Source organism: Camarhynchus parvulus, chromosome 3, assembly GCF_901933205.1.
Source record: "Camarhynchus parvulus chromosome 3, STF_HiC, whole genome shotgun sequence".
NCBI lineage: Eukaryota > Metazoa > Chordata > Aves > Passeriformes > Thraupidae > Camarhynchus > Camarhynchus parvulus.
Genome location: NC_044573.1, coordinates 67,498,635 through 67,514,489, shown reverse-complemented (window position 1 = coordinate 67,514,489; position 15,855 = coordinate 67,498,635). Strand labels below are relative to the sequence as shown.

The 15,855-nt window shown below is 44.4% G+C and overlaps 1 protein-coding gene across 1 annotated transcript in view; it reads right to left on the bottom strand.

Moving 5' to 3' along the window:
* Positions 1–351: 351 nt before the first annotated feature.
* The window catches only part of METTL24 (methyltransferase like 24), a 45,175-nt gene continuing 29,671 nt past the window's right edge, over positions 352–15,855 (bottom strand). The window contains exon 5 of the mRNA XM_030945545.1: positions 352–1,808. Coding sequence (XP_030801405.1) covers positions 1,494–1,808 — 315 coding nt within the window. The 3' untranslated portion in view covers positions 352–1,493. The remainder of the gene's footprint in view (positions 1,809–15,855) is intronic.

The window sequence follows — 15,855 nt, the reverse complement described above, 5'->3', positions numbered from 1 at the left end:
TCATCAAGACCAACTTGTTGCTCCTCACAGGACCTAAAATTAAACTAGGTTAGTAAGAGAGTCATGCAGAGATTGCCTGAACTCTGACAGGCTTGGTGCCATGGCCACTTCCCTGGGAAGCCTGTTCCAGTGACTGACCACCTGCTGGGGTAAAGAACCTTTTCCTCATAACCCATCTGAACTTCCCCTGACACAGTTTCATTCCATTTTTTCATGTTCTGACACTGGTCACTGGAGAGAGGAGATCAAGATCTCCCCCTCCACCACTTCCCTTGAGGAAGCGGTAGACTTGGAGAAGTTGGAAACCAAAGGCAGTTAAAAAGCCCACATACCAAAGACACGAAAGCGGTGACATCTTGTATTTTAATGAAAAGTTTAATATCAAAATTCATCTAAAGATAAGAAAAAATCCAACCTGCTATATATTTTCAGCTCCCCCCATTCCTTAGCTCTTTGGGGAATGTCAAAATCTCCTGGGGCACTGCAGACAATCCACATTCCAGCCTGCAGAACCCCAGCACAGCTGCAGTCCAGGGCACCACCTCAGCCAGCATCAGTGCAGATCCAGGTTCTGGCCTCCCTATGCCAGGGAGAGGCAAGGTGGTGAGGCACAGCACTGGAAATGTTTAACTAAACCCCAAAACAAACAAAAAAGACCAGGTTGCACTTTTGTCTCTTACATATATCTCACTAGATCAAAAACCACTTGCTGCAGCCATTGCAGGAATAATTTCAATCAAGCTGTACTTTAAGCAGATGAACTAGGGGAGACCTGTCTTCTGTGGCTGAAGGCTCTTGAGGATGAGTTAGGGGAGCGCTGGCAGCAGCTTATCCAGCAGTTGAGTGTCTCTGTCCCACTGTCTCCTGTGCCAGAAGCACTGAAGTCACTTTCTGCAGCCAGACTACCTTAAAAAACCTAGGTCAAGACACTCAGAAGCTGCTCAAAGAAATAGGTAGGAACTTAGTTTGGTGGTGGTTTCTGTCTCTGCCAAATTCAGCTGAAATTTGCCAGTGGGTTCAAGAACATACTGTTCTTGCCTAAAGTTTGTTCCATAGGAAACAAGGCCACAGTAAAAAAGGTGCAAATCAAAGATGATCACTTTACAGAGGAGTAACACTCGACACTTTCTTAAAAAGACACCTCATCACAAGCACTCTCCTGCCCAAGGGCTGGTCCAGCTCAGCCAGCAGAGCTTCCCAGGGCAGCCCCAGAAGGGTGCCCTCCTTGCTGGCATGTTCAGGTATGGGGCAGCCTGGAAAAGCCATGCTCTTAGCTCCATCAGACAAACCTTTACAGAAACCTCTGTATAGCAAATCTGCACCATGTATCTTCTCCTATTGCCAGTTCTTCTGACAATATATAAATATAAAAGCCATTTTGTTAGCAGTCACTGTGTGCACATTTAGCAACTTTAGCCAGTGACACCAAAATCCTCTTCAATAACGCTACAGGGCCAGATGGCTTGCAATCACACATCATGAATTCCTTTCTGCTATTTCCATCTTGTATTTACCCAGCTCAGTGTGTAACAGCTACTGGCATTGAAGGCTTCCTTTTTCAGAAACATCTGTGGTTTTGATAAGTCTTTGTAGGTATGGAAAAGCCTGAAGTCCTTGAGCTCCAGTTCTCGGAGCAGACTGTACCAGTACCGCACCACAGTGCTGTCATTGCCACTGACCTCAAACCCAGGCCAGTGGATGTGCACCTCAAAGACCAGCTGTCCTATCTGCTCAACAACATCTTCCAGGATCAGGTTTTCCAAAATTTTCCACTCGGCGCTCTCCATGTCTGCCTTGAGGACATCAATCTGCAACAAAAGCACCATTACCATGTGAAAATGAGAAACTTTGCAGTTGTATAACATCTGAAACCAGGGTTGGCCATTTTTCAATACACATAGATTTGCATTTTGTATTAAAAAATAAAGCAAAAAGTCTCAGAGGACTAACACAGCAGTACACAGAGTTTCAGGCTGAACTGTTCACAGCCTTTTTCCTCCTGCCTCCAGCTCAGGGTCAAAGAGCTGCATATTCCAAACTCCTCCTATAACCAAAGCATGTTACTGGTTCCTTCACAATTCTTGGTTGGCATCACAGCTATGAAAAAAAGAAACAGAACCAAATAACAGACTCAAATCCACTAACAGGGATTACCTGCACCATAGCTGAGTAGGGTGCTTGTGAGCCATATGCTACATGCATCACACAAGTGCAAGAGCAAGAGAAGAGCAAAGCAAAAAATGAACACAGTGAGCAGCTCAGGTGATCAGCTGCCCTTGGCCAAGCTCCTGGCTGCAGCTTTTGCAGGCATCACTACAGATGCTGAGAGAGGAGGACCAAAACAAAGGATAACTATGCAAAGAGTCTTCAGGATTTTCAGGGCAGCTCCTCTAAAGGAAAAGGCACAGCAGAAAAGAAGACATGAAGGTGTTTGAAAGGAATAACAGATCTAACACAAAAGTGCCACATTCTAGTTTTAGACCATTGTTTAATTTGTAGTGAGATATTCAGCAATCCAGCTTCTCACAGCTGTGGGTTGACTTTGTTTAGAGATTAGCTGGGGGAGGCAAGCTGATGCTTTAACATTAAAAGAGCATTTCATCACCATTTCACACCTGGTAGAGAACAACGACCACAGCGCAGCAGTGGTCACAAGCTGCAGAGCTCAGCTTGTTTTCCAGAGCCCAGCACGGGAAAGTCCTACACCATGAGAGTAGGGTTTGCCTGTGCCAGTTCCACCTGAGCTGATGCTTCTGCCCATCTGCTCGCACTCAAGATGGGTTTGAAGTGAAAATCTGAAGACTTTATTTAGTCAAGAATTCCTAAAAAAAAAAAAAACAGAAAAGAAAAAAGAAAACCCTCCAAAAATCAAACCAAGAGAAAAACAAAAACAAAACCAACAAAAACCCAAAAATCAACAAAACCCCCAGATTCTCTCTGGTAGTCTACCTTAACCACTTGCAGCAGTATCAAAAAAAGACACTTGTGCGGGTATAGGAGAGAAATTTGGGTAAGTAATGTAAAAGCACTTCCAAGGCAACTGTTCTCCTAAGCTGCCCCATGCCAGGGCTGGTTGGTGCCATGCATGCCATCTCCTATCTGTGGGGTTCTGCACTGAGCACAGGGCAGGGGTTGTGCTGCGAGCACATCTCCAGTCCAACCAGAGCTGTGCTTTTCATGGGCCACGGCCAAGAAACCACAGGGCCATGGCAAGGGGTGGCCACATCCTCCTTCCCTTGTTCCATGGATGGCTGACTGGAGGTGCCAGGGGCTGAAGTGCTGGGCTCCAGAGCTCACAGCCACATCAGCCCTCCTCAGGGGCTGTGCCCCAGCACTAAGGATGGGCATGGCATGGCAGGAATCTGTAGGTGCTGGACACTTGCCCATTCTGGTCTCCATCTGTAAAACAAGGGTGGCAATCACTGAACAGGGGTTGAGTGCATGAAGGGCTGTGGGACTTGCATGGAACAAGCTGTAAAACAGCTGGAAACAAAATATCACATTTTCAGAGCAGGACTTGAATGAGGTCCATGGTCACAGAGTGAATCCTAACAAGCCAAGCCACCGCCTGTGTGCTCATTAAGAAGGCATTGTGCCTCCTTCACTCTGTAGGAGGCAGGGGGCCAGTGGAAAATGACCGAGGGACTGTGGAATTAAAGCCCATATTGTGGTATGTGCCCATGGGGAGCAGAAAGGAAGGTTGCACAGACAACCTTAGCTCTGGTATTTCCTAACTTGCCCCTCTAACAAAGAGCCTGTCAGTCTGTCCGTCCACGGGTCAGTGAAACAGTCGAACGCAGCGCTCCATTGGGTTCAAGGGGGGGCTGAATTTAAATGATGCTGCTCATGACATTTCAGCTGGTGGGTGAGCCCACTTGTTCTCCTTCATACATTTAAATCGGTTATTTATTTTGCAAATACCAACTCATATCTCTACCTGCAATGCAGTTTCACAGGCAGCTGGTTCCACACGGGTGCGATTGCCACAGGACCACGCTGCCACACTTAACAAACCACAGATTTTTATCTCTGGGAGACTTATGTAACTTTGAAAGCAGACAAATTATTCAAACCCTTTTTTTTTTTTTTCAGGGGGAGGGGGTAGATGGATAGGGGAAGAAATGTTTCTAGGCATTTGGTTTTGTTTTCCCATGGCATCAGTAGGACATCTTTTTCCCATGGTAATGTTTCCAGTCCTTCAGGTTTGTTTGTTTTTCTCTCATGACACTAGCTGCTGCTCTGGCTGCTCAGCAGGCACTCTGCATGCTCTGTGCTGTATTTGCAAAACTGATCTGAAAAGTGGCTGGTAACCAGTGTTTCAGTAGGAGAAAATGAGTTACTACAATAACAGCTTGGGCATATAATGAAATGACCAGGAAAGAAACACGAGGCTAGTGGAAATGTGCTGCATACACAAACCAGAGGCTCTTTGTTGCTCTTAGTGCCCTGCACTGCTCAGAAACCTGGAGGGAGGAAGGTACCTGTCTCAACCCACCAAATTCCATGACTACCTTCCAGGCAAGGTGTCCCTCTCTGCCCAGAATCTCCAGTGCCATTCATTTTGCACTATGCCATGGATAGTGTAAAATGAATGGCAGAACAGCTCTGTTGAGGCATATCTGAGCAAGTTACAAGCATCCTGCTAACACCAAATGCAAGTTTTGTGATGATTAGACAGCTCAGGAGATATTTACCATTGGTGATAAGCAGCACACTACCAATAAGAAATGCACTACCACCTTCCAGTTGCCTTGATCCAAAGTGCCAGTGAAAGGATTAGTGGACAAATCTATAAATTCAGAGCTCTAATTCACCCGGGAGCACAGCTGGAGTCTGCTGCTGTGAATAAACCCTGGAGGGCAAAGATCTACAGTGCCTGAAGGTAAAGTATGGCAGTGAGTTTCAAGCACTCACAAAGGCTGGTTCCTCTTATCTTCCACAAATCCTCTTATCCTCCATGAACTAACTAGGTTATCACAGAAAAGTTTAAAAATGTGGATTTTGGAATGTTTTCTCAGTTTAGCTCCCTTGAAAGAGCACTGCAGCATTGCACCACTTACACTTGGAGGGAAGAAAAAAAAAAAAGAGGGCCACGCTCATGCACAACCAAGCATATAAAACAGCTGAAAAAATGTGTTTTACTTAGTGAAGGTCAACATACACTGTATGAAGGCTCATTTCTTCTTTTTAGGGTAATGACTTGTTACAAGTGTGCATCATTTCCTCAAGCAGAGATCTGAGCTCTGTTCACCTTGGCTGCTTTTGAAACACCAGGGTTAACGGGGATTTCAGGCTCTGTGCTGCCCCGTGGGCATCATTTAAAGCTCCCCATGGAGAAGAGTCAATTGAGAGTGAGTAGCTGGAGGAAGCAATTTAGCTGTATTACTTCCAGCATGAGCTCAGCATGTGGAAGTGGAAGCCAGAAAAGGCAAAAACAGCAAATGCAGGTCAGGTACAGAGGATCCCTCCAGTTCTGCGGGAGCAGGTCTGCAGTGTAAGCTTGGGAGGAGGGAGAGGAGGGCTGGCTACAGCTTTCAGGCACGGGGACAGATCTCAGAACCACCTCAGCCTCCTGAACTGCAGGGCTGCTCCCACAGTGGAAGAGAAAAATATTCCTCTGCTCTGGTTCCCTGTGATACCAGGCTACCATTCTGACATCAGCTGTACAGCAAGGAAAAGTCTGCTGGCTTGTGCATCAGTTTTCCCCCTCTTTCCCTAAGTACAATTCTCTGTTGTCAGAAAACAAAACTCTGGAAGAAGTTGTTTAATTTACATTTTGATAGCATGTCTTCGCAGGTAACAGCAGGTGCTTGGGTGTGTTTTGTTTAACTGTAACTTCCCTCTTATCCTTTTCCCACATGCAGATTTTCAGCATGATATTCCCTCATTTTCTTTCCTCTCAAAATGCATCCACAGCCTGTCCTCACCAGCAGGAGATGGCTTGGATGTAAAGTCCCTTTCATTCCCGTTTATTCTTAGTGAAGGCTGTAATTGATGGCAGCCAGGATGCCACATAGCCTAATAGCAAATTATGCTCCCAGCAGCTTGTGACTGTCTCTTCCCATGCTCCCTCCCTGTGAGCAGTGGGAGGGGGAAACATCCTGCCTCTCTCTGAGCCATCTGCTGGGGAGACCAGGACTGCTGGGGGCCTGGCCAGAGCAGCACGGGTGCTGAAATCAGGAGAAAAGTCAATCACTGCTGAGCAGCGATGTACAGCTCCAACCAGCAGCACTTCTCTTTCAAATGACTGCCCTTCCTTCCTGCTCACATTTACACCTCTCTTGGTGGTCTGTACAGCCAGTTGCAAATTGGCTCTAGAACAAATGTGTCATTTGAGATTATACACTCCCAGTGTGACAGATCAGGCACGTCTTCAAGAATCTGCTTAAGGCATCAAAGTCACAAAGCTGATTTGTGCAGTTGGGTGCTTACAGGGTCTTTGGTCTTTTTTTACAGTAAAGGGCAACTGTCCAGTTGTAGTTACTCATACAATATCCACATCACTGAAACAGAAAGCCTGCAGTGAGTGCAGGCAAGCTTCATACCTCTGCTCTCACCACTGATTCTCCACAGCCTCACAAGTGACAGTCTGTTCTCCCAGTTCTGGGGATGTACTCCCATGGACCCATTACACAGCAGGAGCAGGATATTAAGTAATACTATGTTTACCACTTAAATCAGAGAAAATGTTTCAAAGCAATATTTTAAAACTTATTTAACTTTCTCACAGCCAACTATCAGTACAGCAACAGCAGCAATGGCCCCAGACAAATGCACCCATACAGAAAGCCCACCCAGCACAGGCAGGAGGCACCAATCTGAGCTGCATGCTCAGGAGCACTATGAGCACTTTGCTCTCCCATGGGGGACTGTTCCTAGGAAAGATCCATGCTGGCAGCCCAAGTGTTTCCTTCATACAGCCTCAGAGCCCAGGTCTGGGGGACAACCTGGCATTTTAATTCTCCAGCTCTTCCCGTGGTCGCTGATGCCAAGACATTTCCCATATACGCTGCATCTGGAAGGAATTTCTCTCTGAGGACCCATTCCAGAATAAAAGACACATAGACCCCATCCAGTCCAGTTAACTGGACCAGTTAAGCAATGTCTCTTACTCCAGTGGACAGGCAGAGAAGACACCTTTTAGTGGGCAAAAGGCTCCTTTTAATGACACTTTACCAAAGGACAGCATAATCTTGGGACAAACAACTCCCGGATGATTTACAAGATCATGGCCTGAAATCCTTTCTCCCTGGCTGCAGTTGGTCAGGAGGTCACAGGTTTTCACCTGTAGCCTTCTGTCACCACATACATTGTTCTTTGTCATGGGACCAGTTCTTGGCATCTTTCCTATTTTGTGCCGGACACTGGACTAGTCAGAGACAGCAGGGCACTTGTTAATCATCTTCTGGTCATAGAAAAATACGGTCTCCAAACTAAATTGATTTTCAGACAGGTTTGATGGGTTTAGCTAGCTCTACACTATAATGATCTTAAAGCCAGACATCTTGTCTAGCTTGCTACCCAGCAAGACCAAGGTTCCAGAGAAGAGGTTCTACAAACCCTGCATGGAGCAGGCACACACTGCACATGGACGTGGCTGAGGGAGAAGACCTTCCCCTCACAAGACAAACTGAGCATCAAAGATCTTTGTTCGCCATTTCTTTAAACTAAGACTAGTCTCCAGAGCAGGCAACAGGAACCTCACCACTCACTAGCTGAAGACTCAAAGTGATGCTTCCTCAGAGGAAAAGGTGAAGAGTCACTGTGAGGACATAAGCCTTCAAACAGTGACCTCCTCATCTGCTCTGATTGGCAGCAGCTCACAAGTGTTCACCTCTGCTCAGAAACACTGTGCTTCAGCTCCCATTTGCACCCTGTTACCTTTTCCAGTTCACATGGCTCTCCTGCTGTAGACTAAAACATGAAAACAACCCAGATGCCTCACCCAGTCCTTCAATCCAATATCGAGATTGCCCAAGTAGGAAAAATTCCAAATCTCACAAGGGGTCTGCAGAAACCCCGACTTTAAATAAATTAACAGCCTGATCAGCTGCAAAAGCTCTGCTTGGCAATGCCCATGCTGCAAACAGACATTTTAAACACTGCGTGCACTCCTCCAGCAGCTGCTCTGTGTGCAGCCCTGGCTGGGCACAGGAGCTGCTTTGCAAAACGTGCATTCAGCCATCCAATCCTGCAGGAGACATCCTGCTGCCCACTCCCCCCACAGAGGGGGGGAAACCCTTTCCTTTCTGCTCTTTTGGTCTTCTCTGCCAGACACCGCTGGATGCCTGTGGGAATGGATATTTACTCAAAAGAATAAATGGTGTATGCTGGACCCTCCAGCCTCTTCATTAGAGGGGAACAAACATTTGCTGTCTGTTTGTGCTGATGGTGGGACACAGCTCCATGCTTGCATAAAGCCACATTATCCTGGTCTTGCTGGAAGTGAAAGCCAGCAGCAACAGGTCAGGCACATTGCAGCAGGACAAGGGAGCTGTCAGCGCAGGAGGTTTGCAATAGAAGGCAAATGGTAAAGCAACAATTGATTCCAGAGCCCTGAGGGGCAAGACCTGCAAGTGTGCAGGTGTGCAGGCAGTGTAAGGGACAGAGGGCTTAGGCTACCATAAAATAGTTGCTCAGAGTAAATAGCATTTTGGCTGCAAGGCCTTCTATGGTTTATTAACACAGTGCCCATAGGGGCCTTCAAAATGTGAGTAATTGAAGAAAGGAATCAAAGTCCCATCTTCAAAAAATGTCCACCACACCTTAAAGAACATCTCTTGCAGGATGAGAATCAGCAGCCCTGGTATATCCAAGTAGCTCCACTTAAATCTGGTGGAGGACTTGGTTCCCATCTGCACTTGCCAGAGCAATAAAGTCCTTTGAGACTGCACCCCTCCATGGGATCCATTTGTTTCATTCCATTTCTGGTCCAAGGTGCCAACGCCAACCTGCCTCCCACGCTTGCAACCATGACAGGAAGAAAGTTGCACGTACATTCCTGGAAACATGAATAAAAACCATCACAAAATGCTTGCACAACTCAGATTTCATCTGGGACAGGCATTCAGGAGGGGCAGGAAGAACTGCTAAGCCTTTGATCTCTGGATTTCAAACTTTTGAGAATGGAGCCTTAAACTGCTGTCAGATGAAAAGAGAGACCAAAAAGGATCCAGACACTAAGGTTGAAAGTATTTAAACAAGATATGGCCAGTTCCAATGACAAGAACTTGTAAACCATGACAGGACGAGGGACAAATGTGGGGAGAAGAAAAAGTACATTTTTTCAGAAAGCTCCTAGAGGCTCTGAATAGGGCATTTATCTGAAGCGCTTGTCAATGTCAACACCACCGGGAAATTGTGAGAAAGATGGGCAGTGGAGAAAAACCAGGATGCTCATAGAAAGGGGTTGCTCTCAATTCTCATTAAACCCATGCCACATCATGGACCACCACCCTGATCAGATGTTCAGTACCCCGGCCAAAATAAAACTGTAAAATTCCCATTACTGTGTTTAAGCCAGGGTTAGTGGCTTAAGGAGGAGCTGGGGAGTGTGCATACAGGTCTGAGCTCAGCAGGTACCTGCATCTGGTACCACCTTGTGAAGCAGGGCAGGCGCCCCAGGCTCCTGCCGAGCTCCAGGTTTGGCAGGAGGAAGGAACAGGACTGCCTGGTTTCCTACAGCAGCAGCACAGCTCTGTGCACTGCCCCACAGTGCCTGCAGCCAGTGCCATGCTCCTCTGAATGCAACTCTTAGACAGTGAAATAGTCAAATAAGAATGTGGAATTCAGCACAGCTTGCACAGCCCTCCAGCAAAGCTGGGGGAAAGCGGATTTTTACTACCTGATTTTTTTCTGAAGCGTCTTAACAACCACAACAAAGGTAGCAAAAAAAAAAAAAAAAAAAAAAATAAAACCCTAAAAAGAATTGTCCTTCCCTTCTAATTTTTAGCAGACAATAATATGCTTTGAAAGTGCCTTTATTTCTTATTTTGAAAGATGACCTGAATAAGTTCTGCTTCAACAGTGCAATATTTTGATGCTTTCATTACAATTCAGGTGTTGCCCTAGGCCTTTTCCTAGGGGAAGAAAAGGCTATGGATTGCACCATATTCAGCCAATAGTATCATTAAAAAGATCTTTCCTCTATGCCTGACAATTGCATACTGAACAGCACCTTCAGGTCGCTGTCTAGAAATACCAATATTCTTAACAGTGTCTTGGGAAGTGCTCCTGGCGGAGAGAATTTAAATGAGGCAAAAGGAGACGTAAGAGACCAAGAGAAAACCTGTAAAGGAAAGTGCATGAGGCACTTTGTGCACACAACACCAAAAGCAAGAGGTGGTGAGCAGTAAATCACTATCCAAGGATCTTTGCTTCCAGAAACATGAGGTTGTCAAGCTCATTTTTAGTTGCAGCCAAACTCTTCAATCTACCTACAATTAAAACACTTCAAGCAGCAGCAGCCTCAGCTGATTAAGCAAATACAGACCTATCACCACCTTGATTTCATTATCCCTGAAATGAAAAAATACACCCATGCAGGAAAGAAACACTGTGTGCCATGAGCATGTGGATTACTCAGGGGCAACTATTACAAGGCTACAGAAGGCAGTGTTTCCAAGTGCAAGTAGAAACATCTGCACCAGCTTGACTGCCTCTTTTCAGCAAGGGTAGTAAGGTTTGCCAGCTCTCTTGGAGACCCCCAAACAAAGGGTTCCCACGTGGCACCAGTTGCTGCTCAAACTGCAGCAATGTCTGCCCTTGAATGAGACAAACTGCACCATAACAGTTTAGCTTGAGTCTATAAGGACCTCAACAGCTATCTCAAATGTAGAAATTTAAGTTAATGGAGGTGAGGTTCATGCTCCTCCATCCTGTGGCAGGTCATTTATCTAGACCATAAGCTCTAAGTGCTATGGTATTGCATCTGCCTGGTGCAAAAAGGTGCAGCGCTAAAATGGGACTTTGCTGAGCAGAGTTACTCCTTCTGCAAATAGGTCATGACCAGCCATTTACACTATGAAACAATTCAGTGTTCTGGGACAAAACTCTTTTTATTGTGCCATTCAGAAACTGATACAACAAGGAGACAGTCTGATGAGTCACAAAAAAGCAAACAAGATGATAAGCAGTAACTGCAGACATTTCCAGGGAAGGACAGTCAGGACATTTCCAGGAAGAAGGCAGTCACAGCCTGAGCCTTAGCAGAGACACCACTGGGACTTCTGAATAGGACTGATTGCTGATGCTCCAGCTGCAGGAGGGGCAGCACAACACAAATAAGATGTTATAGGAAATATAGGATCTCTCATATTGGAGAAATCTTAGAAAGGCCAGTATGATAGCCCTGCAAAAGCAAAGGCTGTTCTTCACTGCTATATATAGATGGTAAATAACAGCTGCAGAAAAAGGGCCACTTAAGCTTAAAGACCATTGATTGCACAAGAAAAATTGAACGTAAAAATAATGAGGCTAAAAATCAGATGAAGGATGGGTTTTTTCCTTCTAGAACTGAGATTCTGGAAAAGCCCCAGATAAGCATAAAAAGCAAAGAAAAAATTAAACCCTTTAAAGAATTCAGAATTCCAAACACTTACTTTAGGATTTGTGATGCAACAATTCAAAAGACTTGGTCTCATTTGTTCTTTCTGACACTAAGCCACATCTAGCAGAGCAGATCTGAGCTTGTGCCCCCCACTCCAGCAAGGTGATGGGAGCTGTCCCCCAGCTGCAGCAGCACCCGAGACAGGGACTCGTGTCCCTGCAAGAGCTCCTGGGCTTCTGACCTCCTGGCTTCTCATCTTGAGCTTAGGATTCCACACCAGGACCAGCCTGCAGGTGCTCGTCAGCTGGGCTGAGGTCCTGCTGGGAACTGAGATGAGCTGAGTGTGGAAGCACTGGTGGCACTCACACACCGAGCTAGGGCACACTGAACCTCAGTGAATGCAACTCACACTGAGCAACCCCAGGCTCCCTGGGCAATACCTAAGCCTAGCCTTGCAAAGGATAACCAAAGTTAAATGATTTTGTCCAAGCAGGGTCAAAAATATTCAAAAGCCTGTTCTGGCCCCTACAGCCCTAAGTTATGCATAGTAAAGAGTAATTACATGGATTTCATTGCTACAAATCTTGAACATGGACATTTCCCAATTTGAAGAGTTTATTTTTTGTTTTGTTAATAAAAATCACCATGCACATCTAAGCTGTTATACATTTTCTCTGGACTTTCATATCTACTTGTGTACTACCAACAGAGCTGATTTTAAGCAAAAATGGTTAATCCGTTCTTTAATACTTGTCCTTTCACATCAGCCTTCACAAAGCTGAAAGCAGCATAAAATAAATTCTGTAGTATCTACTTGAGGAGAAGAGCAAGTGATAAATTACTTGCCTAGGAGGAGATGATGTTATTAATCAACATGACTTCAGGGTATAGTGTTTTGAAGTTGTGTTGAGTATTAAATAACAGGTGAAGAGTTTTTTGCTTTTGAAATCCTAAATTGAAGCCTATTCAATAAAATGAAGCAAAATTATCCAAGTTGTTACAGAAAAAAATCTTCATGAAGAGAGAGTGTAAATTAAAGCCTTCACATCGAAATCAGGATGTAAAGATTGATTTGCATTTCTTTTCATAACAAACAATGACACAGTTTGGTCTCTTACAAAATTTGTTTGAGATAACTTGAATGTCAGGAGTTGAACACAGCTCTGCTGTCCACTGAAAGTTACAGCTATGAGTATTTCCTGATTAAATTAGGATTTTACCCAGCATTCTCAGATTCTCCTTTGCAGATGAATTTGTTTTACAAGAAAGAATTTCATCCACTGGTAAGCCATACTGCTAAGGAATGCAAATTCATGGCACTTACTGGGGGCATGACAAGAGACTTATCCTGCAGAGCTCCAGAGGGAGGAAAACTTCTACTGAAATAAAAATTTGCATGTATGGCCACTGTCCATTTTCTGCTCCTCAGGGCCTTTCTGTGGAAGGTTTTTAATTGTGCTTCACAGCACAATCTTTGGAATACAGAATACACTTAATAGCTTGGTTTGAATTTCTTGTTAATGGTTAGCAGTGCATAGAAGCAGGACAAGAGCCATCAGACATGAAAGGAAATCAGTGATGTTCAGACTGGATATAAGGAGAAACATTTTCATGAAGAGAACAATCCAGCAGGACAACAGCTGACCCAGAGAAGCTGGAAAGTCGCTGCTCTGGAGAAAACTCAGTGTTTTTCAAGACCAGAGTGGATAAAGCCTTGAACAACCTGGTCTGACTCCACAGCTGGCCTTGCTTTGAGCAGAGGACTGAACCACAAGCCATTCAGGATCCCTTCTGACTTGAATGCTCCAACAACTCTAGAAAGGAAGCTCTCCATGCATCTATCACTAATCCATGAGAAACACCAGCACTGTAGCATCCTCAGCCCTGTAGGTAATTAGAGAATAGGAAAGTGAAAGCTTTCATAAAGTTGAACTCCACTGCCATAAGAATCATGGCCTCTCAGTGGCTTTCTCCTTTTTTGCCCACTGTTCATCAAGAGTGCACTACAGAGTGTGCGTGTTCAGCAAAAAAGTTGAGGGCGGGGAGGATGAGCAAGATCAATTTTTACATCTTTATGCTTTCCTGTGGCTGATAAAATATTGCTCTTCTCAGAAGATACACCAGTAAATTTTCAGTTTAGATCTGTATATCAGGAAATAAGGCTCCCATGACATCCTTTGGAGATTATTCCAGGGCTTAAGAGATTTCACACTCTAATGGTTCCCAAAAATACTCTGACTATATGTTTCCTTTGTCAGCCACATCCTAATATATTACTAGATAAGTCCTCTGCCTCCAGGCCATTTACAATCCTCAGAGAACTGAGGACTGTTTTGCCACACAGCCAGTTAGAAAGATCAAGTTCGTCTAATCTTTTCTCACATCCACTCTGATTCCAAAAAGTGTTTGTATTTCTTGCCAAAATATCAGGATGGGTTTCCCTGGTGTGGATAGGGTCCCAGTATTGCCTGCAGAATAGCAGGTGTGCTCTCATCACTCAGGGTGCAAATGAGCCCATCCAAGTTCTTTGATTCTCTTGCACACAAAACCCCCAAAATGCAAGTTTTCTTTTCAAGACTACAACAGCAAGAACTTCAGGAGATCTTGTCTGCGCAGTCTTCATCAGCCTGATTTTCTAACATCAGTGGAAGTGGTTTCAGTCACTTGTAGGGTCTTGGATCAAGTCCCAAATCTCAAAGAATAAAAGCATGGATAAAATGAGGCATTAACTTCAAATGCAGCTGCCTGGAATTCCTGCCTTGAAGTGGGAATGGAACAACGTTGAGGGTAGGCGGAAGGGTTTTTTAAATTAAAAATGGGATGAAGAGCATGTTTTAATTTCCTAATTGAAAAACAGTGCTTCGGAAAATATTCTATGAAACTGTTTTGAATTAACTTATTTATTCAGTCAAGGGAACATTCCACTCACATTCAGCAGAAGAATGGTGTCTCTACAAAATATATAACTTCTCAGGCTGCCTTCCTTCTAAGTTAAAGAAAACCTAAACAGAAAAATGCGAGGACAGTCAGCCATTCAGGTATTTCACAAGTATAAAACATCAGAAAGTCTCAGAGTGTGTAACACTTTTATCCCCAGTGGGAGAAAGTCAGCTCCTGACTTCACTAAGCCATGGCTTTGCACAGGGGAGCTCCTCAAGTGCTACCAGAGCAAGAGGCTTTATACACTCTTCATAATACACCAAAACACTCAACCAAATCCCATGTCTAAGTACACAGCTAGAAGAAAGCCTGGTTGCATGTGTTATGTGTGCATTATGTTCCTTGGCTGCCATCCAGCCCACAGTTTTCAGGAAGTTACACACTCAGAATTCACCCCTACATCCTTCTCTTTCACAGAAGGTGTTACAACCACTCTGTTCCACCATGATAACCTGACACTGGCCTCAGCAGGTCTGGTATGTCACAAGACTTGTACACTTTTTCTGGATTGGGTCATTAGTTTTTTGCTGCGTGACTAATTCCTCTAAAATCAAAACAATGCAAGGCACACATCAAAGAAAAGCCATCTCTGTCTCCCCAGATGTTTCACTAATGCACAGCCTAGTACAGTTACAGTGTGACTAGGAAGAAGAAGGAAAAGGCTCCTTTTCTCTGCTCTTATCTTCAAAATGTTCCAATCAGTAGAGCTGAACCAAAAGAAAACATTTTAAAAAGGTAAAAAGTGAACCAAAAAGGACATCTTGCATTTTTAAATAACAAGCCAAACAAACGTTGCCCTGCTTGCTTTGTAAATCTTACAGAAGAGCACCTCTTTAGCCCAGGCTGCCTATTTCTTGAAAAACAATGACAAGCAGAACTAGCTGCAGGCAATGAAGTATATTAGCATTTGAATTCATGTTTGTATATCCTCTGAAGGAAAAACTCTCTTAAAAGCAACCTAAGAACTTCCTGAAATGTATTATGGCAAGATTTATTTGAGATTTGAAGATTCCTGATGTCTTTATAGTTCCTTAAAAACAAACTGGGAAATGTTAAAAAAACACCCCACCGATTGCTGCCAATTTCAAAACAGGATGTTTTTGGTTTTGAGGACTGTAATTAGGAACAGTGACCTTGAAAATGTCAACAAACCATCCATTACCTCTTCTCTTCTAATTACTGTTGCAAATATTGTTTTCTCTTTATAAACTTGTCTGTGTGAGTAGTTTAGTTTTCATACTCAGGCAAAGACCAGAACTTCCACAGGACTCGATGTGCTAGCACCCACAATGTCACCAGATTCTTCAAGGGAAAAGGAAGTGAGGAGGAGAAAGAAAGCTATACAGCTTGGGATTTAAAATCATTGT